Source organism: Taudactylus pleione, unplaced genomic scaffold (genome assembly GCF_031769625.1).
Source record: "Taudactylus pleione unplaced genomic scaffold, aTauple2 ptg000378l, whole genome shotgun sequence".
NCBI lineage: Eukaryota > Metazoa > Chordata > Amphibia > Anura > Myobatrachidae > Taudactylus > Taudactylus pleione.
The window spans coordinates 1306870-1333299 of record NW_028284779.1 but is presented as its reverse complement, the minus strand read 5'-3'; the positions used below and the strand labels follow the sequence as shown (position 1 = coordinate 1333299).

Here is a 26430-nt window from a genome sequence, read left to right as displayed (position 1 = left end):
GGAGAATTCATATACTCGAAAAACCCCTGCAGGGAGCGATAGTCTGTGTCACAGGGGAAGAGTGCAAGAAACTGCGAGATACCCTGAGATGAAAAAGGGGTAGTATGGTGAAGTAACTCCAAGTGAGGTACAACAACGGGCCCGCCCGGCGATCCGCAATTAAGAGGATCCCGAGAAAACAAACCGCCCAAGGGGGTCGTGAAAGGGGCCGGCACCCGATGACGCCACATACAGAACCCTTTAAGAGTTAAATCCTCCGCACTAACACCTGCAGCACATGGCTTGCAGGATAGTAAAAATGGGTGCAGTATAACGCTCTATCTCCTGGTCAGACATATCTGACCAAGCCTTGCGGTCAAGCAGCGCTATACTGGTCCTGACTGATACTAAAAATTAGCTGCAGGGACCCATTTTCAGCGTATGCAACACACAGTTCCACTCAAAATATGGCAACGTGCGGCACGCAACAGTATGTGACAAACCTCACAAATATTAACAAGTATATAAATGTGAGGTCTCAGAACCACCCCAAGTACAGCTGTATTAGGGCAGATAAGGAAAGGGATAGATATACACTGACAGGTGAGAGATTAAAGTACAGTCAGCACTAGCATAAGTCACATACCATGCAGATATACACATATATACATAAACATGTCATATAATATACTGCACTATTACACTGCATGCAACTTACCCAGATTCAGTGTCTGGGAAGGCTACAGCGCTGTGTACACTGACCTGATGGTGAGGTACGCAGGGGGACTGGGCCAACTGCCATCTCCAGAGATCTCTGCTGCACCACAGAGAAAATGGCCGCTGGAGACCTCAGAAGAAGCAGCTCAGCGACGCCAGACTATAGATACTGAAAGGCGCGCTGAGCTGAGGGGAGGAGCCGCTGTAACAGGGAAGGCTGCCTCCCCTGGCCGGCTATTAACCCCCGGGACGCCGGCTCCCTGCACCGAACACTAAGTCCCTGGTGGTCTAGTGGACACACGGGGTATGGGGGGCCCGCCGCCACTGCCGGCGCCTCCGGTCTGTCCCCAGAGACCGGAGGCACAGGACTGCATTTCAAATGCGCGGATCAACGCAAGTGGTGACCCGCGCCTTACCTGCTCCCCGTGGATCCGGCAGCAGTCCTGGGCGCCCGCAGAGTCCGGCTAGTACAGACTCTGGGGTCCCGCTGAGATCCCCAGATCTGTACTGGCGTCTCAGCGCCAGCGGGGTGACGGAGCGGCAGCTTAGACGTCCTATTGACAGTCTGACGCTGCCGCTCTGAAGAATCCAAAGTAAAAATAAAAAAACTTTGTCCTTTAGAAAAAATAAAGCTTAGGGGCTGCTAATCAGCTCCCCACTGCACTAAACGGTGACCCGAGTCCGGCCGGGCACCAACTTAAACTGAGGTGCCTCTGGCTTGGGGGTGGGGTTATAGGGAGAGTGGACCCAAGTGCATCCTGGGAGCTAAAAGCTTTAACTGCGTGGTGCCCGGATTTGGTTCCCAACCTATACCCCAAGGTCAACCCTGTGGACCTCCTATGGACCCTGAAGTAGAAATAGATGTGTAACAGTATGGACAAGATCTGACAACTATCTATTTGCTTTGCATCCATGGACGGTACATTACCATGCAGCTGGCATCATGTGTGTGCTACTGTATTCTTTTCAGCCTACAAAAGGACGCAGTGGAGAATAGCAGTTCCCCAGCCCGGTTCTATACGTCACATCCACATGCTCCTGTGTGCAGTGACAGCAGTTAGGGGGTGGAACATACTCTATTCTAATCCTTATTGCTGCCCCCCCCTTGTTAGTAGCGACGGCCAGCTTTAATGTGTATAATTAGACTACTGGACAGTATTCGGGCAAAGAATGAATTAGCTTTAACTTTATAAAAAGAAAGCCCCATGTATACAGCTGTTAGCCGTTGTCTCCTAGCACTGATACAAAGGTAAGCTTCTATTTGTACAGATCTGTAGGAACTGCCTAGAGAAAAGAAATACATTTATTGTTATACAGTTAAGTTACACATGACCAATGGATGGAATCCCGGCATCTGGAATGAATGCCGCCGGTAAAGGTTTCATTGTCTGAAGAGGAGAGGTTTCCGTCCATACCGCACGTTATTTTTCATGATCGGGGCACCGACCGGCATTGTCTTTTTACACCACTTTAATCCTTTCCTCAGGATCGGCTTGGCGCTGGACGGAGACCAGTAGGTGAGATACCTGGGGGAAAACAAAGGGATAGAAAACAATGGCAACCAGTTTGCAGAATCTCCATATAGGCTTTATCTTCTGAAAGATCAGACACTGGCTGCCTAGTAGCCTAATTACTGGCCACAAGGTGTAGTCACTGTACCGTCCAATTAGCAAGAACTATAATATGGGTTCACAACTTTGTGTTGTCACCAAACCGCAAACACACACATTGGGCCCCTCCCCTAGGGGTATACGTTTCTAAAGTGTGAGTTTATAGAAGTGTAGATGTTGCCCATAGTAACCAATCTAGTTATTATCTGCTAGAAGGTGCTAGACAAGTAAAATCTGATTGGTTGCTATGGGCAACAACTCCACTTCTATAAGTCCACACTTTAGTAAATATACACCCTAGAAGGAAGCCCAGGGGCTGCCTGGATGACCAAAATCTGTGGAGAACAGCAGGTAAAGTTCATTTTACGTTCTCTCTTATGTAGGGCTGAGGATCACGGAAAAAGGAGTCCAGCATGTTACATGGACATCTCGTGTACCCCAAAAACATAACTATTGTCATACTTTCCTGTACACTAGCATTTACTATAAACAGAGCCTCATCCTCCATGAAGCCAACAAGTGCCATGAACACGCCAGTTACCAAAGCCTAAGTGCAGGTCTCACCTGTTTAGCTGGAACTTTGGCTTTGGCACACATCCCTCTGGCAGTTTCGGCCGGTGGTCCGGTAAGAGGCCTGCAGGCAGAAGATATTACTCTTATAAGGTTACCAACCAAATATCGTAACGTCAGCTCTTTAGGAGGTCTTTAATCTGTGTAATATGGGTCCCAATCTCACATCTCTACATCGTATTTCTAAAAGGCTGTAATGTAGGACTAGTGTACCACATCCTCCAAGAATAAAATAAGGGTGTGCTAGGTACAAGCTCAGAGGCACAGGTTATTTTGGTTCTCTTACTAAATTCCCCAGACTTGCCTCAGTCACTTATTTAAATTATGGTCACCTAAGTCCTCTCCCGAATACCAAGTTCCCAATCAGCTGAAGGTTTTCAGTCTCTGCCTTTATAAACTTTATTAAATGTCCAGGTGACAGATTACTGTATTATAAAGTAGTCATTAACATCTTATTCATACTCTATGAAGTCTTTTTTACCTGAAATTGTTTTGTACCAATGAGTCAAGATACGGAGACTGTGATGACAAAGTATTTCACAGAATTAACTTTGAGTGCTAGAAACGTGGCAGAGCAATTAATAAGAAAGACCTTAAAAAAAAAAATGTCAGTACCCTTGTATTACCAGCAGAGATTTGCAAAAAAATTGTTCAGCTTCTTTAATGCAGTTAGTAAGTGACACAACAGCTAGAGGGCAGCACTCAGCCAGACGGGTCTCTTACCAGCTCGATGGGCCATCTTCACGCAGATTTCCACCTTTCTCTGTTCTTCTAAACACAATCCGGTCACCCTGCGCGGTAACATAGCCCCGTCCGAGCGGATGAACTGGCTCAGGACTAGGACATCCTGCAGAGCAGATCGTGGTTACATTAGACTATATCATATTGCAGTGGCCAGGGATTGTGCCCTCTTATATGCTGGGGGTTTCCAGCGGTGGCTATAATACATCCGATACAATTTATTTTATTTTTTTTTAACATGTAACCATTTCTTTATTAATTGAATTCACTCTATTGCTGGGTACACATAGATACATTGGCCGATCAATTGATTGGCCAATATATCTGCTACACGTCGGCCAGTGTGTATCCGCGATATGTCGGTGAACGTCGACGTTCACCGACATATCGCATTGGCTGTTCTGCATAGCCGATGGACAGATTATGTCAGCAGACCGCCCGTACACACACAGCCGCAGGACACGCCCCCCCCCCCCGGCCCACCCACCAGCCGCCGGGACTCGAGGACACAAGCAGCTGCAGGCCGTTCAGTGTGTATGAACGACCATCATCTGCAGATATATCAGGTGTGTACCCACATTAGGACTCTAGTCGTACTAGGTAATATCTGCGGCTTTCAATGGTTTACCTGACATGCCCCCCATGACTAATCTATTCAGGTGTGTCTAGGGAGGTTTGGGTAGGGAATGCTGGCGCTCAGGATCCTGGCGATCAAAATTCCGGCACCGGAATCCCGACAGGGTTAGGATACTGACACCTGTTGGTAGGTATCCTAACCCTCCTCCTCTTCCTAACCCTTCCTCCCCGGTGCCTAAACCTAACCTCTACCCCCTAGTACCTAAACCTAACCCTTCCCCCTTAGTGTGTAACCCTCCCCCTAGTGCCTTATGCTAACCCTATCCCTACCTTCGGGATGCCGGCGCTAGTATTCTAAATACTGGCATCCCCTGTGCCGGGATATTTACCGCATCCCTCTAGGGAGGGTTCTCACATCTACAAGGGCAGGTGGATAGAGGAAGCTTAGAGCTACGATATAGACCAGATAGCAGCACTAGTACAATAAGCCTCAAGCACATGAGAATAGTACACTTACCATGTAATCATACTTGTGTTTGAGGTTCCAGCGGCAGATCGGACACTGGCCACTTGGGTTTGGAGGAGCTGGACCCATTTTTTCTTCAATAATCCGCCCTTCAATCTAGAAAACAAGAGCGCATCCTGAATACTAAACAAGCATTCAGTTTTCATTATCTCTCATTAGACCAAGAGCGGCTTCAATACTGGTTGCTGATAATGCTGCTGCCTTGCACACTTTCCTCACCACCAGCTGCAATTATTATTCCGCTACCTTATGTATCAAGTGTTCGCTCTATCTTCTTGATTGTAAACTCACATGGGCAGGCCTACATTTACTTTCTGTTTCATGTCGTACATAATTCATTGGCATCATGAGCTCCTCATGTACAGCGCTCTGTAACATGTTAAAAGGAAAATAACCCTAGTAGGATTAAATGGTTGGAAAGGACTTGAAAGGCAGCATCCACTCACATATTGATAGACATTCACCCAACAGATCAAATGATTTTTACCTGCCGGAATTATGGAGCACTATCTAGGGGGGCGGGGACCTCAGGCTGCTACCTAGGGGGCGGGGACCTCAGGCTGCTACCTAAGGGGCGGGGACCTCAGGCTGCTACCTAAGGGGCGGGGACCTCAGGCTGCTACCTAAGGGGCGGGGACCTCAGGCTGCTACCTAAGGGGCGGGGACCTCAGGCTGCTACCTAAGGGGCGGGGACCTCAGGCTGCTACCTAAGGGGCGGGGACCTCAGGCTGCTACCTAAGGGGCGGGGACCTCAGGCTGCTACCTAAGGGGCGGGGACCTCAGGCTGCTACCTAAGGGGCGGGGACCTCAGGCTGCTACCTAAGGGGCGGGGACCTCAGGCTGCTACCTAAGGGGCGGGGACCTCAGGCTGCTACCTAGGGGGCGGGGACCTCAGGCTGCTACCTAGGGGGCGGGGACCTCAGGCTGCTATCTAGGGGGCGGGGACCTCAGGCTGCTATCTAGGGGGCGGGGACCTCAGGCTGCTATCTCCAGCTCAAAAGGCGACTGTGTACTATGGGCTTATTTAACCGGATGGCAGCAGCAAAAGTAACAAAGCATTAATTAATTTGGAGATATGAATTCTAATAAATGGCCTTCAGGCTCTTTCCATTATTAAGGGACAACCGGAAACCTTCCAGACTACTATACTGGCGTCGTCACTCAGACGTTAAACTAATGATAATATTTTCTATCTGGTAACCCAAAGCTGTAATGTACTTATTTCTCATAAAAAAAAAAAAATTAGTTTTACACTAAAGTGCAAGAATAGAGTAATAACTAATAAACAGCATCACTAGCAGGTGTACTGGAGACTGCAGACAGTGCTGGCACCATTTAATCTCACACTATTGGAAGTAACACAGGAATCAAAGAAGCTCTTATCAGCAGCTGCTGGTAACAAATGGGCACCCAGCAGCTCCTTCCCTGCAGCCAGAGCTCACTCCTAAACTCCGAGTTCCACCTCCCACAGTGGGTGAAGGGAGAGACGTCTATCCCATAGTGCCCGGGCGGGAGGAGCAGTAGGGTGGCGGCGGGCGCAGAGATTCATGTAAGTATAGTGTTCTGTGTGTATTTGTCTGTTTCTTTTATGTGTAAGGGGCACTACTACTGGGGGCATTGCATAAGGGGCACTACTACTGGGGGCATTGCATAAGGGGCACTACTACTGGGGGCATTACATAAGGGGCACTACTACTGGGGGCACTACTACTTGGGGCATTATGTATAAGGGGCACTACTACCGGGGGCATTGCATAAGGGGCACTACTACTGGGGGCATTGCATAAGGGGCACTACTACTGGGAGCATTGTGTACAAGGGGCACTACTACTGGGGGCATTACATAAGGGGCACTACTACTGGGGGCATTGTGTATAAGGGGCACTACTACTGGGAGCATTGTGTACAAGGGGCACTACTACTGGGAGCATTGTGTACAAGGGGCACTACTACTGGGGGCATTACATAAGGGGCACTACTACTGGGGGCATTATGTATAAGGGGCACTACTACTTGGGGCATTATGTATAAGGGGCACTACTACCGGGGGCATTGCATAAGGGGCACTACTACTGGGGGCATTGCATAAGGGGCACTACTACTGGGGGCATTGTGTATAAGGGGCACTACTACCGGGGGCATTGTGTATAAGGGGCACTACTACTGGGAGCATTGTGTACAAGGGGCACTACTACTGGGGGCATTACATAAGGGGCACTACTACTGGGGGCATTATGTATAAGGGGCACTACTACTTGGGGCATTATGTATAAGGGGCACTACTACTTGGGGCATTATGTATAAGGGGCACTACTACCGGGGGCATTGCATAAGGGGCACTACTACTGGGGGCATTGCATAAGGGGCACTACTACTGGGGGCATTGTGTATAAGGGGCACTACTACCGGGGGCATTGTGTATAAGGGGCACTACTACTGGGAGCATTGTGTACAAGGGGCACTACTACTGGGGGCATTACATAAGGGGCACTACTACTGGGGGCATTATGTATAAGGGGCACTACTACTTGGGGCATTATGTATAAGGGGCACTACTACCGGGGGCATTGTGTATAAGGGGCACTACTACCGGGGGCATTGTGTATAAGGGGCACTACTACCGGGGGCATTGTGTATAAGGGGCACTACTACCGGGGGCATTGTGTATAAGGGGCACTACTACCGGGGGCATTGTGTATAAGGGGCACTACTACCGGGGGCATTGTGTATAAGGGGCACTACTACCGGGGGCATTGTGTATAAGGGGCACTACTACCGGGGGCATTGTGTATAAGGGGCACTACTACCGGGGGCATTGTGTATAAGGGGCACTACTACCGGGGGCATTGTGTATAAGGGGCACTACTACCGGGGGCATTGTGTATAAGGGGCACTACTACCGGGGGCATTGTGTATAAGGGGCACTACTACCGGGGGCATTGCATAAGGGGCACTACTACTGGGGGCATTGCATAAGGGGCACTACTACTGGGGGCATTGCATAAGGGGCACTACTACTGGGGGCATTGCATAAGGGGCACTACTACTGGGGGCATTGCATAAGGGGCACTACTACTGGGGGCATTGCATAAGGGGCACTACTACTGGGGGCATTGCATAAGGGGCACTACTACTGGGGGCATTCTGTGTAAGGGGCACTACTGAGTGTGGTAATGTGAATAAAGGACACTACTATGTGGTGTAATATGAATTGAGGATACTATGTGATTTCGGCAGGACAGACCCTACATGCCCCTTGCTGCGAGGTCATGCCCACTTTTTACATAGCACGCCCCCTTTTTCAGGCTTGGCGGATCACAAAAGGTTTTTAGCTTTAAAAGTAGATCAGAGTCCAAAAGTCTGTCTGCCACCGTTCTAGATAAATGACAGTTAGAAGCTGAAAGGAGACGCTGCCCAAAGCAACCACTTTCTCTCTCTCCAAGGCTTGATACATCGCATCCAAATTCTTAAAGGTCTGTGAAGAATCCAGGTACTCAGCAGCCAGATAGTATCTCAAATCATGTGTGTGCAGAGTTTGTGCTGTTCTTACATAAACAATTATTTAATGCACCACAAAACAAAAAAAGAATTCAATATCTGGCCAACAGAAAATGTAAGCCATGCACAGAGTGGGCACATCAAGAGAGAAAAGATTTAATATCCTTCATTGGCGTAGATACCCATTGTATAACTGACAACTCATATTAATGTCTCTTGTACTGCTGTATGCAGCGAGCCAAGGATGTCTAAATTCAGGCCCTTGAGAAGACTCCTCTGGCACCTGCCCTCCCCCTAAAACAAAATAAAAAAAACACATACCGTAAGCTAGATCTGCTGGAGTGAGCATACATTTATGTACACAAGATCGCCCCCACCTGGGCGATTGCATTCTTTCACTCACATACTGCACTGCCGGCCACCGGGAGGCAAGAGGCAGACAGAGGGGTATCTTGGTCCCAGTAGAAAGACCACATGTCACACAGGCCAGGACACAACTGTATCATTATTACAAAATAAGTACAAGCTAACAAAGTAACAACATGAAACACAATACACTTTATATAACAGCCCAATAAGTCACCAAGGTTTCAAAGGCATCTGGGAGCCGCAGACTTTATAACAAGTCCATAATCTCTAGCTGCTGGGCCAGTGATTGTTCCCTCTACCAAGAGCTCTATGTCCCCTTTGCTCCAGCAGGCCCAGTAGATACTGGATGGAGTCAGCTCAGAAGTAGCTACAGCCTGGCAGATCAGTACTTCTGTACCTGTATCCTGGTGTAAGACAATAGGTCCCAGCCCGAACCTTCTGTTTTAATCTCCTTATCACCCCTTTTGTTCCCAGGGTGATCTCTCTGCATGTTGTGACCCCTGTATTGGTACCTGGTCTCCAAGGGGCTGGTCTTGGCTGTGCCCTAAAAATCATACATATCAAAGACCCTTGCTGTTCTGGGTGCTGGGCTGACTACTCGCCCTTCACCAGGGACAATGGGTTCTCACTTAACCTAAAGAAGGAGCGAGGAAGAATTAACGAAGGTGAATTTTCAACCCTGTACATGCTTTTCCCAGCTGACCGGGGCCACCCACTGATATAAAGGGTAGGGGATGAATGTACTGTAGCCCCCTCTCCTGAATCGTAACCCACATTTAAAGTAATATTGACAATGTTGGCAATCATTACATAAGCGACAAACAATTCCCAGTTCACTGGGCACCCCACTATGGCTAAAGCCTGAAGCCACTGCACTTTTAATACAACAAGAACTTGCCTACAGTGCCCCTTGGTAACGCTGATGAATATAAAACACTGTAGTCTTCAGAATATTCAGCAGAAAATCTTTTGACAAAAAAAAAAAATGTAACAACAAAAAAACAAGATAATTGGTTATATCACCATGAGCAATCGGCCTGCCACCCACGTTGTTCCGTGCCGGCCACTATTCAGCAGACATTACACTGGGCCCAATCCCAGCTGTTTATGAGACTTGCTGTCTATTAACTACCCAAACCGTGACTGTTAATATCACTAACATCGCTTTTGTTATTAATATGCGATAGTCAACAATCGGCAGTGCCAAGGAGACAATTTCCTCTGTGCTGGTACATTCAGAGCACATGTTGAACTGCAAATGTGTTTCTGACACAGCGAACTGAAGCTTTGATGTGGTTTAATTCAAAACATTTGTCTCCCCTGCCTGTGCGAGTCTGCAATCGGACCGGTTTCAGAAGGGACTAATCTCAGTCTAGTAGCAGAAAATGCAGAAGTAGGTTCCACTGTATGTAAAGCTGGGTACACACCGGCCGATATATTGATCAGCCAATATATCTGCTGGCCGTCGGCCAGTGTGTACAGGTGATGTGTCTGTGAACGACGTTGTTCACAGACTTATCGCATTGGCTGTGCTTCACAGCAGATGAACAGGTATGCCTGAAGACATATCTGTCCATCGGCAAGTGTGTACAGGCGGTCTGCAGTCCGCCCATAAACACACAGCAGCCGCGAGTAGGGGGTGGGACGCGCCTCCCGGGCAGATGATGGGCATTCAGTGTGTATGAACGGCCATCATCTGCAGATGGGTGTAATACGGTTCAAATCCCGACAGCGGAAGCCCAGCAGAGGTGAAGATCTCGATCGCTTAATAAGGTAAGTATACTAACCCTATTTTCCCCCCTAACCCTCCCTTAGGGGTGCCTAACCCTAACCTCCCCCCCAAGTGCCTAAACCCAACCACCCTCTAAGTGCCTAATCCTACACCACCTGTCCCCGCAGCCTAAACCTAAGTCTCCTGGGGGGTTGCTTAACCCTAACCCCCCTTCCCCTATCCCTCCCGGGGGGGTGCCTAACCCTAAGTCCCCCCGGGAGCCCTGACACCTAACCCACCCCCCCAGCAGCTGTCCGCGCCCGGCGTCGGTCTAATGACAGGCGTCGGGTTTTCAGCGGCTGTCATTAGTACTTTGCTGGGATTAGACAGTCGGGAAGCTGGCGGTCGGCATTTAGACAGTCGGCTTCCTGACTACATCCCCTGCAGATATATGGCTATAGTGTGTACCGAGCATAAGAGTGTTTCTTATCGACAAGGAGATGTGTGTGCCATTCGCTAATAGTTCCTCTTTTCTAAAAGGTTTATATATCACATTAGATTAATTCTAGTGGCGTTTATCCTTAAAGCTGCATTTAGGAGTCCTGGCAAATCCACCTAACACAGTATCTGCTCCCAGGTCCGACTAGAACTTCTAGGTGACAGCAACAAACAGACTAAACAGCTTAATGGATTTGTTTATTGCTAGATATTCTGAAGCAGCCAAACACAAAAATACACACAAACAGGAGAAAAGAAACCCATCGCAAATGGACCATTGTAAATCGTAGAATGAGTCTGTTGTAACAAATGATTCCAACTCCATTAGTGTAATCCTGAGAATCAGCTAAAAACCTACATAGGAGAGAGAAATCTATTGTTGGCATATAGGAGAGAATGTATGAATTGAAGTATACGAAGTGCCTGAGAAACAAAAGGATGAATAAATAAAAAGGTAACGCCAACCTCACAAATCAACAGTAACAATAAAAACAATACTGCGCTGGTATGCACTAAAAATTCCAAACCATACAATAATTCATTAATTAGCATTTATTTATCATAATACAATGCCACAGGTTTAACAACAGCCCATACGAGACAACACAATAAATGCAATAAATGTATCTAAATAAGTTAATAAAAGTCCCTTATATAGCAACAATGCTTCAGATAATGGAGATTAGTGTTCTGTTATTTGATGCAATTAAGCAATACAATGTATCAACATCAGTGTTCTCCCCAGGCGGTTTTTTGTGGGTGCACCACCCGGCACTTTGGGAGCCTGCAAGTGGGGACAGTATCTGGGAGCTGTATAAAAAGGACCAGAACCTACAGACTTTGCAGCTTTTTCATAATCAGATGACTGGGCCTCTAATAAGAAGAGAACATAATATATAAAATGTTATTTCAAGTTGAAATCATTATAAGGTCAGGGTTTAAAACATTTTATTATTGCAAAGGCCCCCACCCGGCTACTTCTTGATGCCACCCGGCTGGAAACATTTTCTGGGGAGAACACTGAACATTCACCCAAATGGCCACATATATAAAATGTTCAATATACGGTACCATATTATATATTTCTCTATGGAGTATCCTCCTATATGGTCATCTAGTACCTGTGGAGAAGCGACTGTATTGGGCTAATACCCACGATTGCGCCGTACCTTAGTCTCTTGTGAATAGGTCCCGGCTGTGGGTAGCTCGCGTACCGCAGCCGGAGTAGCAGAGGTGCCGCATAATCTCAGGAGTCAGCCGGCTGTGAAGTCTCCTAGCGCAGTGTCATCAGCTGATTGGATGCCGGCTGTGGGTAGTTAGCGTGCCGAGGCCGGAGTATGTAACTGTGGTTTCCCTAGAGTCCGCTGGCTAAAATAGACTCGCTGCCGGAGAGCCAGATCCTAGTCTGACTCATAGGGTCTTTTCTACCACATAGGGGGGCCAGCTGACAGTGGCGTTCACGGACCCCAAAACTTCAATTAGAGAAGAGGCAAGGCGGTCAAATCTCCAGCATGAGACTGTACAACTAAAGTCCCAGAGTATGGAATGGAGAGCAGCAACGCGTTTTGCCCACTGTTGTGGCCTTTTTTTCAAGCTTTGCTGCTCTCATTAACCTGCAGCTGGGATGATGGACAAGTCACCTCCATACAAGTGAGGCTGCTACTACATTTTATCCACTGCCTGGCTCATTATCCCCTCACAGTAAGGTGCAGAATTACTAAACTTCTGGAGAAAACAGTTGGGGATACAGGACAAGCTATAGTCTTAGACTCATATCACATAACATATGATAAGGAACACACATTCAATGCACTGACTCACCGTAGTCACGTTCCCATCTTTAATTTCGACCACTAGAGAGAAACAAACACATTCTGTAAATCCCATATAATAAGGGAACACAGTACTGTAATGATTACACTCACAATTGCCTTACTTTGTACAATAAGTACACACATATACATAGCGTTCCCGCTAGACTGTTTTAGCGGGGCGCGGCGCCCTGCCCTCCTTCTGGAGGGCAAAAAGCACCCTGCCCTCCAGGAGGAGGGCAAAGAGCGCCCTGCCCTCACAGCCTGCGGGAGCCGTTCTCACCCGCAGGACGCAGTGTCCCGCGGGTGGTGAAACATGCGGTGACCCTGTCACCGCCGGAGAATAGACGCCGGGCGCATGCGCCCGGCATCTATTCTCCCTGTCTGCAGGGCTTGGGGGCTGCCCGGCGTGTCCGTAAGTGCCGGGCACGCCCCCAAGAGTGACGAACAGGGGATGCCCTCTCTAGCTCCGGCGCCCTGCCTCCCGCCGGAGCTAGAGGGAACACTATATACATACTGTACATATATCGCTAATACTGGCAATAAACTCCTCGTCGGGACAGGCTCCTATCAGGGACCGTGTCCCAGCAAGAGCAGATTGCCAAATTCCCATGAAAATTGTCATTTTCAATTTGAGAATTTAGGTCGAAAATGTTTGATCACATCCGAAATTTTATTGTGGCTTGTGATAAATCGGGCCGTAAGTGTGGAGTAGGAGATGATGCTGAATGTACTGACTACATAGATTCCCCCCCCCCCCAATTATAATTGCATAATAATTTATAAAATAGGGATCAGCCTTGTTTTAATCCACTCTAAATATCTGCATATAGGGAAGAGGAGCTGATAGGAGAGTTTCAGAGTGATGGGTAACAGTGACCCGATATACACGCAGTGGGGTCTTGTGCAGAGTTGGACAAAAATGAAATCGCAAAATTCATTAAAAAAAAAAAAAATCACACACACGTTATATACACACACACAAAAATAGGGGTCACTCAACACATTCAAAGCAATTCGATTTCTGTTTATTCAAGTATTTTAAAAGACAGTAGCGCCACCGCTGAGGTCCTACATGGACCTTTGGATGGGTGTGGTATACAGGATTGACAGTAAGAAGGTTGACAGTCAATAGGTCAACACAAGTTAATCGACACGCAATAGGTCTACAGGTTTAAACAATCAACACAATTTTATTTGTATTTTAACCCTAAAGCTGGGCATCCACTATATAATATTCTGTCAGATATCTGTCCAATCTGGCTGGTTTGAATGAAAACCTGGTAATGTATGGTGGAGCAAATGACAATCGTCCATTTGCTCACAAACACTGGAAAATAGCCAAAAATGGTTGTTCAGACAAATTGGTTAAAACACACAAATGTAACCAATTTGAACAATTTTTTTTGTCCTTTTTTCAGTGTTTAAAACCATATGATCGATTGTCATTTGCTCCCATACATTACCAGGTTTTCATTCCAGCCAGCCAGATTGGACAGATATCTGACAGAATATTGTATAGTGGATGCCCAGTTACCCTCCCCCTAGTGCCTAAAACTAACTGTAGCCTAACCCTAACCCTCCCCCAGTGCCTAAAACTAACTGGGGCCTAACCCTCCCCCTAGTGCCAAAAACTAACTGTAGCCTAACCCTCCCCCTAGTGCCTAAAACTAACTGTAGCCTAACCCTCCCCCTAGTGCCTAAAACTAACTGTAGCCTAACCCTCCCCCTAGTGCCTAAAACTAGCTGTAGCCTAACCCTCCCCCTAGTGCCTAAAACTAACTGTAGCCTAACCCTCCCCCTAGTGCCTAAAACTAGCTGTAGCCTAACCCTCCCCCTAGTGCCTAAAACTAACTGTAGCCTAACCCTATCCCTCCCCCAGTGCCTAAAACTAACTGTAGCCTAACCCTAACCCTCCCCCTAGTGCCTAAAACTAACTGTAGTCTAACCCTAAGCCTCCCCCTGGTGCCTAAAACTAACTGGGGCCTAACCCTCCCCCTAGTGCCTAAAACTAACTGTAGCCTAACCCTCCCCCTAGTGCCTAAAACTAACTGTAGCCTAACCCTATCCCTCCCCCAGTGCCTAAAACTAACTGTAGCCTAACCCTAACGCTCCCCCTAGTGCCTAAAACTAACTGTAGCCTAACCCTATCCCTCCCCCAGTGCCTAAAACTAACTGTAGCCTAACCCTAACGCTCCCCCTAGTGCCTAAAACTAACTGTAGTCTAACCCTAAGCCTCCCCCTGGTGCCTTACCCTTACCAGCCCCTCCGGCAGCCTCACCCAAAACGCTCCCACAAGGGATTAACCCTCATCCCAACCTTGAAAATGTTGAAAAAAAAAGTGTCAACTATTTTTGAGTTAACCACTGGAACCTGTGTTGACCACTCGTCAGTCGACCTTTGGCACATGTCGACCAACTGGTGTTGACCTTTTACCCCCTTCGGATAGATTATATGATGTCTGTATCTGTATAGTGCACAGGTGTTTATGCGTGCCATACCCAGTTTATTGCACATCCCTGGACCCTATGCCACCCCCACGCAGGTAGGTGACCCACGCAAAGCGCGCACAGGGATAACACACACATGCGCCCCCCTCAGCACTCACATTCGCGCAGTCCACGGCTCTGGGCAGCGATACTAGCCCCCCACGGACGGGTCAGCAGCCCCAAGCCGGGCCGAAGCAGCCGGCTGACAGACGACAGGAGCAAACAGGGGGCCGCCATCTTCTGCTGTCCTCCTTCGTCACTTCCGCTCCCAGAAGCCGCGCGGGCGTCTGTCTCTATGGTGATCTCGGCAGCGGCGACCATCTTGGTTATGGGCAATGTCCCATATATTAATGTTACTTGCTGGCTGCTAGATCCCATATGTTATGGGTGTGAGCCCTTCCCTGCCAATGGGACACATAGTACAGCGTGAGCGTCCCCTGCTATATAACTGTACTGGTGGACATGGGCCTCGGGAACTCAGGTTTGTCAGGTCTGAGTATAAAACTGTGCAGGACTCGTGTGAGCCTGTGAGGTAGATTTACTAAGGGCTGCTGCTAGACCCTATGTGGAGAAAGGACCTCTCTAACGTTGCAACCTCGTTGTGACCGCTGCAGATGGGCCGGGCTGCTCCAGTGTTACCATCCACGTGGGCTTAGAGGGGGAATATAGTTTTGTGGCGAGCGCAGCAAACCCGCGAGGGCACACTTTTGCCCCCCCCATTCTAATCCTTGCCCCTCCCCCTTTGGTTGCGGGTCACGTGGATGTGACGTCAGAGGTCCCTTGCAGCCAGGGCCGGCGACAGAAATCACGGGGCCCGGTACACACATTTATTTTTAGGGCCCCCCCATCCACGAGTCCCTGGCAGGCACAGGCCAGTCGTTTCAGAGTCTGCCTTACCTATATATGTTTTCTCCGCAATGGGGAACCTTTGAAGAAATTGTTCCTCCCTAGGACTGCGGTCGGTATTCAGTTTTCACGAGGGAGATCGGAGGACGCCTGTTTGCAAAGGAATTTAACCAATGACTGTCAGGGTGTCAGGGAGAGGGGGGACAGGGAGAGGGTAACAGGGAGAGGCAGAGGGTGACAGGGAGAGGGGGGACAGGGAGAGGCAGAGGGTGACAGGGAGAGGGTAACGGAGAGGCAGAGGGTGACAGGGAGAGGGGGCAGGGAGAGGGTGACAGGGAGAGGCAGAGGGTGACAGGGAGAAGGGGGGCAGGGAGAGGGTAACAGGGAGAGGCAGAGGGTGACAGGGAAAGGCAGAGGGTGACAGGGAGAAGCATTGGATAACGGAGAGGGTAATAGGGAGAAGCATTAGATAACAGGGAGAGGGTAATAGGGAGAAGCATTGGATAACAGGGAGAGGGTAATAGGGAGAAGCATTGGATAACAGGGAGAGGGTAACAGGGAGAAGCATTGGATAACAGGGAGAGGGTAATAGGGAGAAGCATTGGATAACAGGGAGAGGGTAACAGGGAGAAGCATTGGATAACGGAGAGGGTAATAGGGAGAAGCATTGGATAGCAGGGAGAGGGTAATAGGGAGAAGCATTGGATAGCAGGGAGAGGGTAACGGAGAAGCATTGGATAACGGAGAGGGTAAAAAGGAGAAGCATTGGATAACAGGGAGAGCGTAATAGGGAGAAGCATTGGATAACAGGGAGACGGTAACAGGGAGAAGCATTGGATAACGGAGAGGGTAACAGGAAGAGGCAGAGGGTGACAGGGAGAGGGGGGCCAGGGAGAGGGTAACGGAGAGGCAGAGGGTGACAGGGAGAGGGGGACAGGGAAAGGCAGAGGGTGACAGGGAGAAGCATTGGATAACAGGGAGAGGGTAACGGAGAAGCATTGGATAACAGGGAGAGGGTAATAGGGAGAAGCATTGGATAACTGGGAGAGGGTAACGGAGAAGCATTGGATAACAGGGAGAGGGTAATAGGGAGAAGCATTGGATAACAGGGAGAGGGTAATAGGGAGAAGCATTGGATAACAAGGAGAGGCTAATAGGGAGAAGCATTGGATAACAGGGAGAGGGTAACAGGGAGAAGCATTGGATAACAGGGAGAGGGTAATAGGGAGAAGCATTGGATAACAGGGAGAGGGTAATAGGGAGAAGCATTGGATAGCAGGGAGAGGGGAACGGAGAAGCATTGGATAACGGAGAGGGTAATAGGGAGAAGCATTGGATAACGGAGAGCGTAATAGGGAGAAGCATTGGATAACGGAGAGGGCAACAGGGAGAGGCAGAGGGTGACAGGGAGAGGGTAACGGAGAGGGGGGGCAGGGAGAGGGTAACAGGAAGAGGCAGAGGGTGACAGGGAGAGGGGGGGCAGGGAGAGGGTAACAGGGAGAGGGTAACGGAGAGGCAGAGGGTGACAGGGAGAGGGGACAGGGAGAGGGGGACAGGGAAAGGCAGAGGGTGACAGGGAGAAGCATTGGATAACAGGGAGAGGGTAATAGGGAGAAGCATTGGATAACGGAGAGGGTAATAGGGAGAAGCATTGGATAACAGGGAGAGGGTAATAAGGAGAAGCATTGGATAACAGGGAGAGGGTAACAGGGAGAAGCATTGGATAACAGGGAGAAGCATTGGATAACGGAGAAGCATTGGATAACAGGGAGAGGGTAACAGGGAGAAGCATTGAATAACAGGGAGAGGCTAACAGGGAGAAGCATTGGATAACAGGGAGAGGGTAACAGGGAGAAGCATTGGATAACTGAGAGGGCAATAGGGAGAAGCATTGGATAACAGGGAGAGGGTAATAGGGAGAAGCATTGGATATCAGGGAGAAGCATTGGATAGCGGAGAGGGTAATAGGGAGAAGCATTGGATAACAGGGAGAGGGTAATAGGGAGAAGCATTGGATAACGGAGAGGGTAATAGGGAGAAACAGGATGACAGGGAGAAGCAGTAGGTTACAGGGTAAGGATGAAAGGGAGAGGGTGGCAGGGAGAGGAAGAAGACAATGGGAAGAGGGTGAGAAGAATGGGGACACGGTAAAGGTGAAAGAGAGAGGGTGACAGGGAAAAGCAGTGGGTGACGAAGAGCGGGTGAAAGGGAGAGGATGAGAGGCAGGTAGTGAAGGGGCAGAGGGTAAGCGAGGTTTCTGTAGGAGGGTGTAAAGGGGGTTATTTGGGGAGAGAGAGAGATCCTTTCAGGGAAAAAATATTTATGTAAATAAAAAGATGACTGTAGAAATTTCTGTGAGCAAAAAGTAATGAGAGAGAGAATATGGATATTTATGTTAATAAATAGAAATTTCTGAGAGACAGAGAAAACGCCAGTATACTTAACTTCTCCCCAGGAGCTCAATAGCACAGGCGATAACTACTTTCTGCATTGGGGACCGGTCACTACAGTATGATGTCAGACGGGCCCCTGGCAACTGCAGTCTGTGAGAGGAGAAGAAGGTAAGAGGAGGGGAGGGTCGGAGACGGGTGGGGAAAAGATGGGAGGAGACGAGAGGGCAGGAGAAGGCCGAATCACCTCCTTCTTTGCTGTGGCACTGCACAGCATTGTATGTCAGACTGACTCATTACAATTAGTATTGTCTGTGGGCTCCTCCAGGGCCCCTAAAATCTCGGGGCCCGGTAAGGCTGTGCCCCTAGTTCCCCCCTGCCGCCGGGCCTGCTTGCAGCTCCCACTTCTATTTACTAAGTGCTTCTGAAAATGAAAAGCAGTGTTTCACATATTAATTAATTCATGTTATTTTATTTATTTTTGCCTAAGGGGCGTGGCCACACCTCCCATGATTAGGTCACGCCCCCTTTTTACTGCGGCCAGACACAGCTCTTGTCCCACCTGGATATGGCCCCCACAGAGCCCCTATCTCAAGATCTATTTCACATGAAACACTAATCAGGCAGCTTATCTCATGATGTTGCAGTATACACGTAGATGGCACACCAAGACAAATACTACATATCATAGAGTCCTGAAAGTGATGATATGGTCCCCACAGAGCCCTGATCTCAATATCACCAAGTCTGTCTGGGATTGCATGAAGAGACAGAAGGATTTGAGCAAGCCTACATCCACAGAAGATCTGTGATTAGTTCTCCAAGATGTTTAGAACAACCTCCCTGCCGAGTTCCTTCAAAAACTGTGTGCAACTGTACCCAGAAGAATTGATGCTATATTGAAGGCAAAGGGTGGTCACACCAAATATTAATTTGATTTAGATGTCTCTTCTGTTCTTTCACTTTGCAATTTGTTAAGTGATAAAAATAGACTATTAACACTTCTACTTTTGAAAGCATTCTTACTTTGCAGCATTTTGCCACACCTGCCTAAAATTTTAAACAGTATTGTATATAACCACTACATAACAGGGGTAAGGTGTAAATAAGGGAGATTACTAGACTCTTCAGGAAGTCAGGGACATTTCTACTATTTCATGGAGTCTCCCTGACAATCAGGGAGAGTTGGCAAGTATGAAAAGATGCAGGGCCATAAATAGGGGTATGTGAGTGGTGCCGCTATGGGGCATCACTGCCCCATGGCACCTGTAGTATGGTACCCCCCGCCAGACAGTGACGTCCCTCCCTGAGGTGCCATACGCGCGACGTGCAGCCGATAAGGGGGCGTGGCCTCATGGGCAGGGGGTTAGGCCTTGCGTCCCAAACCCCGGCCAGTGGTTATCATCACTGGGGTGGTGGGGGGTGCCGAGTGCTGCACTTAATGCTACAGTGCAGCACCTGGCTCCTGTCATCACTGAGGGGGAGCCAGCACCGTGGTGTCACCCCTCAGCGGGTGACACCCGTGTGCGGCCAGCTCCCCCCTTGTGACGCCACTGCCGCCAGAGAACCCCACCTCAGAACGTGTCGGGAGCTCAGCTTCCTGGTTCCGGCAGTAGCCTGGGCTTCTCTACGTGACGTCACATTCATCATGTTGACTCAACGTTTTCTTGTTCGGGAATTAAGTTTCTGTGAAGACTTCTGCTTAGTATATTGCTAAATGTGTTTTATTATGTTCACATTTTCAGAGTAAATAAGTCATGTTTCTCGTTTTGGGAGTGTGATAAAGAACCTTACAGTGTTACTTAAAGCAGGCTCTTACCATTTATAGACAACAGTGGGCTGAATAATAAAGTATTCAAAGTCTGGGTGGTCTCATTTCACTAGTTACATTGCATGAAACATATCTTTACACTGATATCAAAATAAACCAACTCTAAATTCAGCTGCCAGAAATATAGAAGCAGCAATCCTGCAAAAAGCACACGTAGCTAGGAGTGTTTATTCACCAGCATCCAGATATCCTGAGAGCTGCTGCCATGTCTCTGATCTTTCTGTTCTGACCTGGCCATTAAGAAGAAATACAGGTGCACAACTCCAAATTAACTGATTATGTATAAATAAATACATTTTGCAGTAAATACCATAGAGGTTTTTGGCATAATCTTGGCCAAGCTTATGGGCCTGCCCACCATATCCGGGTAACCTCTTGTCGGGCAGGTCCCTAATATACTAAGTCTCAAATCCAGAGAGCAGGACACCCCCAAACTAGCCCAGCTAAACCACCCCAAAGCACCGCTCTAATTAGAAACTGTCTTGTTTCTTTTATATATATGTATTTCACTTTTTTATTTTTATTCTTTATATGCGGCCAGCGGCTGCTCTTAACACTTCACTTTTCTTATTAGAGCGGTGCCTTGGGGTGTCCCCGGCGTCCCGCTGGGGCTCTCTGTGCCTGAGGACCCGGTCATGGTCGCTGACTCGGTTGTCAGCTCCACAGCCACCGGCGCGGGGGGTGGTGAGCAGCAGCGCTGAGCGTCCTATAGGACGCTCTGCGCTGCCAATGTAAAAGTTGCTTGGTGCAGCCCGGGAGAGAAATTCCCGGGCAGCACCATTCAGACATAAGCAGGGTAATTTCCCAGGGTTTAAGTGCCGGGAAATTCCCTGGTCGATTGAAGGGGCGGCTACCCGGGAACGTGTTCCCGGGTAGGTACCTTTCAGACATTCCCGGGAATTTGGCTGATGCAGGCCAAATTCCCGGGATTCTCGGTATGTCTGAAATGGGTATTATAGTGCTGACCCTAGAGGTAACCATACACTATAAAAGTGGAGCTCTATAGATGACTGCACAATATCTATAGGGATCAAGCACTATAGGTAGTCATGTACTATAGGGACAGAGCCCTAGAGGTAACCACACACAATAGTGCCTGGTCCCTGGCACCTCCTTAGTCTTAGGCAACAAGTCTCCAAGATATACTTTGCCTACTTTTGAAAAAGCATTTCAGGGAGATTGTGAAAGCAGCACCTATGAGCGCAGCGGTAAAGTGGGCGTGTACTGCTACATCTGATAGGCGTGTCATATAACTGACTTACATCCAAATGTAAATGAGCCCCAAAGCAGTTAATAAGATCAAGGGAACGCCTACCGTCTGAAGCCAGCCCCACTGACATCACTAGTCAGTGGGAGTGATTTTGGCTCTGATAGAGCCAAAATCACTCCTGGCCTTGCGGTTGAAAAACCCAACCGCAGGCTTTTGCTCGCAGTTTCGATGGTCAAGACCATTGCGGCCATCATCCTGCACGCTCGTATATGCTGTGGGTGGTGACCCACAGCTATACGAGCATCCAGGAGGACGCTCCATATTAATGGAGGTGGGCCCTGATTCAGAGCGAGCGCTCTGGTCAGAGCGTCCGGCTCTGAATCAGGGCCATTGTGCCTTATAACCAATGCAGGGAAATAATACTAATGATCCCCTTTGAATGTATGTATCTCTGTTTTTTTTAATATATACCAGCTACATAATAGGGATAAGGTGCAATCAGGGAGATTGCTGGACACTTCAGTGAGTCAGGGAGATTACTACTATTTCAGGGAGTCTCTCTAACAATCAGGGAGAGTTGGTGAGTATGCACCAAGATGACTACATATTACCCAAGCTCTCAAGATAACTATGGGCCTGATTCAGGGCTGCTCGTTCGTTCGGAGCGATGTTCGCACATCTGCGCATGCGTATGGGTTTTAGTACGCATGCGCGAACCAGTCAGTGCGGTCAGAAATTGACCGCAAAGAGCGAACGGCAATTTAAATAGCCAGCCCCTTTTTCTGGACGAGCGAGCGCAAATAGCGTCCGGCTCTGAATCAGGCCCTATGTTCCACCTGTCAGTGCTGAGCCCTGGGGATAACCACACAATACTTGTAGGGCCCAAGACCTGGAGATAACTAGGGATCAGCTACCAACAAATCATTGCACACTAACTGTAGGATTTGAACCCTAAAATTAACCACATACTAAGGGGCATATTCAATAGGCTGCGAGAAAAGCAAAAAACCCGCACAGTGGCGTAAGTTCATCTCAGATGCCCAGAGGCAAGCAATATTTTGGTGCCCCCCCCTATCACAGCCGCTGACACTGTAATGTAGCAATTTGCATACAGACAGGCTATAGATAGAGGAAGGCGGCAGCTGATGGTCTGACATGGAGCTCTCCACTAATGTATGGTGGCTTCCCAGGTGCCGGGAAGGGGTGCCATGTATTGGGCGGCCGTGACGGTACATTCCGGTACATAGTTACAGCCCTAAGTGGGGTGAATATGTTGTGGACAATGTAGGAGGTGCCCCTTCAGAGCTGGAGCCCGGCGGCAGGAGCCTCCATTTTCTCCCATAGTTCTGCCCCTGAACCCGCACCTGAGAGTTTTTTCCAGCAGGTGCTGGTTTTTTGCTATTCTATTAGGTGTGTGTTTTGTTTTAAAACACGCGCCGGGAGGTATTTTTTTGCGCACCTCCTGAGCAAGCGTGATTTTTCCTAAAATCGATGATTTCAGGAGAAGTCACCGGGACTTGCTCTGACACCCCCGCGGCACCCCCCCCCCGAGGACTAATTAAGCAGTTGGAAGTATCCAATTAGCTTAATTAGTCCTTAATTACTTACCTTCTGCAGCACTGTCTTCTTCATCCTGCGTCGGGAGCCGGCTCTTCTGTAGCAGGGGTGAGTATGTCAGTGTATGTGTGTGTGTGTGTATGTAAGTGTGTATCAGTGTGTGCATGAGAGTGTTTACCGGTGTCAGTGTGCCCCCCTGTAATGGCCGCTGGGAGAACTACATCTCCCAGCAGTCCTTGCTCCTCCCACCAGCCCCAGGGACTCCCAGCAGCCCCCTCTCCAGTAAGAAGAGAGAGGGGAGGCCACCGGGAGCCGCGGAGACTACTGGAGACCCCCGGTAAGGTAAGTGGTTGTTTTCAGAACTGTAAATCCCCCCGACTAGTATTTTGGAAATTGAATACCGCGGGTATCGGGAGCGCGTATACCCACAGTATTTCTAAATTGGGCGAGAGGGGCGCAAGAATTTTAACTCGCTAAACCTCGCGCCCAATTGGATATGCCCCATAGCCTATATTTATCATCCACTACCCATAAGATCCAAAGTCCTCAAATGACTACACACTACCAATAGAGACCAAGCCCTAGTGCTAACCATCTGCTACCTGTCGTATATGAGTCCCAAGAGGAAACCACGTACAAATAACGGAGGGCTCGTATGTGCCAGTAGTGACTTTAACCAGGAGGCTGGGCTTTGGCCAGGGGTGGTGATCATTGTGTTGGTCCCAACCTATGAAATCCTTAGTGGGAGGAGTAGGGACTGAGGGCCTGATTCAGAGCCAGACGCTATTTGCGGAAGCTCGTTCAGAAAAAGGGGCCGGCTATTTAAATTGAGCGCTCGCTCTTTGCGGTCTGTTGACGCCTCTATGTCTGAGCGAGTGAACGAAACATGCGCTCGCTATTTTGGAAAGACGCCCCCTGGCCGCTCGCATCATACGTCATCTCCGCTATTAGATTAATCGAGTACATCGAAAGGCGTATGAACTGCTCGCTATTCTTGTGGTAGCATTTTCCTACCGCAATCATGCGAGCAGTTCAGGCTAAAAGACAACCAAGTGACGTGGTCGATGACGCTGCTTTGTTAATTATGCACACCCTTAAAACGACCGTTTGGCATGCCTGCGTTCTGATCTCCACTCCCCCGTTTTCAAGCACCTTCCCCTGTTACCACCCACAAACGCCTCATCCTGTCACTCAAATTAGCAGGCTTTCGCTATTTTGCGAGCACACGATTTCCGACCGCACTGACTGGTTGGCGCAAGCTGCGCCATGCAACTTGGTGGCTCCTATGAATACTAGCGCCACGTCACAGACTGCGCTGCTGCGGACAAATGACACCTCGGCTGTCAGCGCGACTGACTGGGCTCTGCGGATGGTTCATCTGGCGCATCTTGCTGTTGGGGATCCACAAACTGCCCCGGCCCCGGTGGACCTTGCTCCATATTTTGCAGAGTCCGATGATCCCTCAAGGGTTGCTGATGACGTGACGACTTCTGGTGTTCATCAATCCGGTAGCCACGCTAATCCCCCGGTCGGGGCGGATGGTGAGTGTTCGTACAGTGCTTATTCTACGTTTAGCGACATCAGTTATTCACCTCTGACGACTCCAGCGACACTAGCCCCTCCCAGAAAGCTTGCAAGGCGTGCAAGCGTGCAGCTAAGTTTGCTAGGATTGAGGCCGACAGGCGCTTGCGGAGGCCTCGGCGTAATCGCCATGCCCCCGTGATAATAAGGCGCCCGCTGACAGCGCTGATGTAGGGATGGTTCATTGCGCGAACACTGCAGTCCTGAGAAGCCTCCACTCTAGCTTTAACGACAAAATACGGAAGAGTTGTTATGTAGATGTATTCTCCCTTAAAGATAACATGCGCAAGGAATTGCGAGCCGCTAAGCGCAAAGTCGGTATTGGTTTGGGAGCTTTCCAGACTGATTCTAATTGGCAGGCTGGGATATTTGTCTTCTCGGCCTGCTATTTGGAAACTCGCCCCGCTGAACACCCTAATATCATTCGGTACTTTCACCTTATTCATAGTATGCAAATGTCCGGCCACGGGGTTGCGTGGTGTGTTTACGACGAAGAATTTCGTCGTAGGCAGGACAGGCTCCCCATGATTGATTTTGGGTGCAAGGATGTTGAAGTTTGGCTCGACGTCACTCAGGGTCCCACATTTTCCCCAGCCGCAGTTAACCAGTGACGAAAATTGGGCGCTAGCCGTCCTGGCCTGTCCAACAGTAGTAAGGGTAAATGCTTGCATTTAACTCAACTCAGTGTTCATTTGGCCAGAGGTGTCGTTTTTGTAGCAAATGCGGCGATGCCCACCCAGCTTCCGGCAGCTCGAAACCCGTTGCAACCAATGCTCTTGGAAAGCCTGCTGGCCCAGGGCCTATTAGTTAAAGCTTTCTCCCCTGTTAACCCAGATGCCATGGCTAAAGGGCTTGCATAGTACCCTGATGCAGTTGCGGCTCCGTTTTTGAGTGACGGTTTTTAATTGTCGATAGTTTCAGTCGTGCCTACGGGTTCTTCACTGAACCTTCGGTCTGCTATAGAGCTGCCGCACATCGTTGGGGACAAAGGCCTTTATTCAGAGGCGGCCGTATGGTCTACGACCGCACGGCCGCCTCGATGTTTATCCAGTGTGCATGCGCACGAGGGAGCCGGCTCCTTCGTGCGCATGCATGAGACCCGCTGCGACCGACAGCGCCGGTCGTAGCGGGTCTCTTTCCAAAGGGGGCGAGCTGTCGATATTGATTGACAGCTCGCCCCGTTTGGAAGGCGGGCCGGGGGGGTGGCAGCCCAAACGGAGGCGTTCCTATGGGAAAGCCTGCCATTTGGGGGAGGCCCCACTGACATCACTAGTGATGTCAGTGGAGAGCTTCCGGCTCTGACAGAGCCAGAAGCTCTCCGGGGCTTACGACAAGTGAGACCCTACCCTAGGGTCTTGTCGTAAGCCCCGATGGTCGCGATGGTCTCTGACCATCGCGACCATCACCCTAGCGGTCGTTAGAGCTGTGGGTGTTAACCCACAGCCTAACGACCGCAACAGAGGTGGGCGGACAGGATGCAAGTGGCCGTCCAGTTTCTGAGCGATCGCTTGCATCCTCCGACCGCCTCTGAATGAGGCCCAAAGTCTTTAAGGAGGTGCGGCTAGGTCACATCGTTGGTCCCTTTCTCGAGCCGCCAATAGCGGGCTTGGTGTTGTCCCTCATCGGCGTGGTCCCTAAGAAGATGCCGGGTTCTTTTAGGCTCATTCAGCATCTGTCTTGCCCATCTGGCCGTTCAGTTAATTATGCCATTCCGCAGGAGCTTTGCTCGGTGTCTCATCAGTATTTCGATGAGGCGCTGGAGCTAGTCAGGGCTCACGGACCCGTCGCATTGACGGGTAAGGTAGATGTTGAATCGTTTTTTTCGCTGGTTGCCCTTGCACCCTGACTCGTTCAGGTACATGGGTTTTCGCTTGGACGACGGATGCTACATAGACAAGTGCTTGCCTATGGGGTGTTCCG

At 49.3% G+C, this 26430-nt stretch overlaps 1 protein-coding gene across 1 annotated transcript; it reads right to left on the bottom strand.

Moving 5' to 3' along the window:
* Positions 1-1981: 1981 nt before the first annotated feature.
* Positions 1982-15416, bottom strand: MRPS18A (mitochondrial ribosomal protein S18A). Its single transcript, XM_088445305.1, has 6 exons — positions 15215-15416; positions 12617-12648; positions 4711-4815; positions 3600-3723; positions 2871-2940; positions 1982-2222 (listed from the first exon to the last, which is right to left on the bottom strand). The coding sequence occupies exons 1-6, from the start codon at positions 15414-15416 to the stop codon at positions 2078-2080; spliced, it is 678 nt and encodes a 225-aa protein (XP_088301431.1). The 3' UTR covers positions 1982-2077.
* Positions 15417-26430: the final 11014 nt, after the last annotated feature.

Coding starts and splice junctions, on each gene's coding strand:
- MRPS18A (XM_088445305.1), bottom strand. CDS start 15,416: ATGGTCGCCGCTGCCGAGATCACCATAGAGACAGACGCCCGCGCGGCT. Junction 3,724..4,710: donor AACACAAGTATGATTACATG/GTAAGTGTACTA, acceptor TCTGCTCTGCAG/GATGTCCTAGTCCTGAGCCA. Junction 2,223..2,870: donor CCAAAGTTCCAGCTAAACAG/GTGAGACCTGCA, acceptor GTTTTCCCCCAG/GTATCTCACCTACTGGTCTC.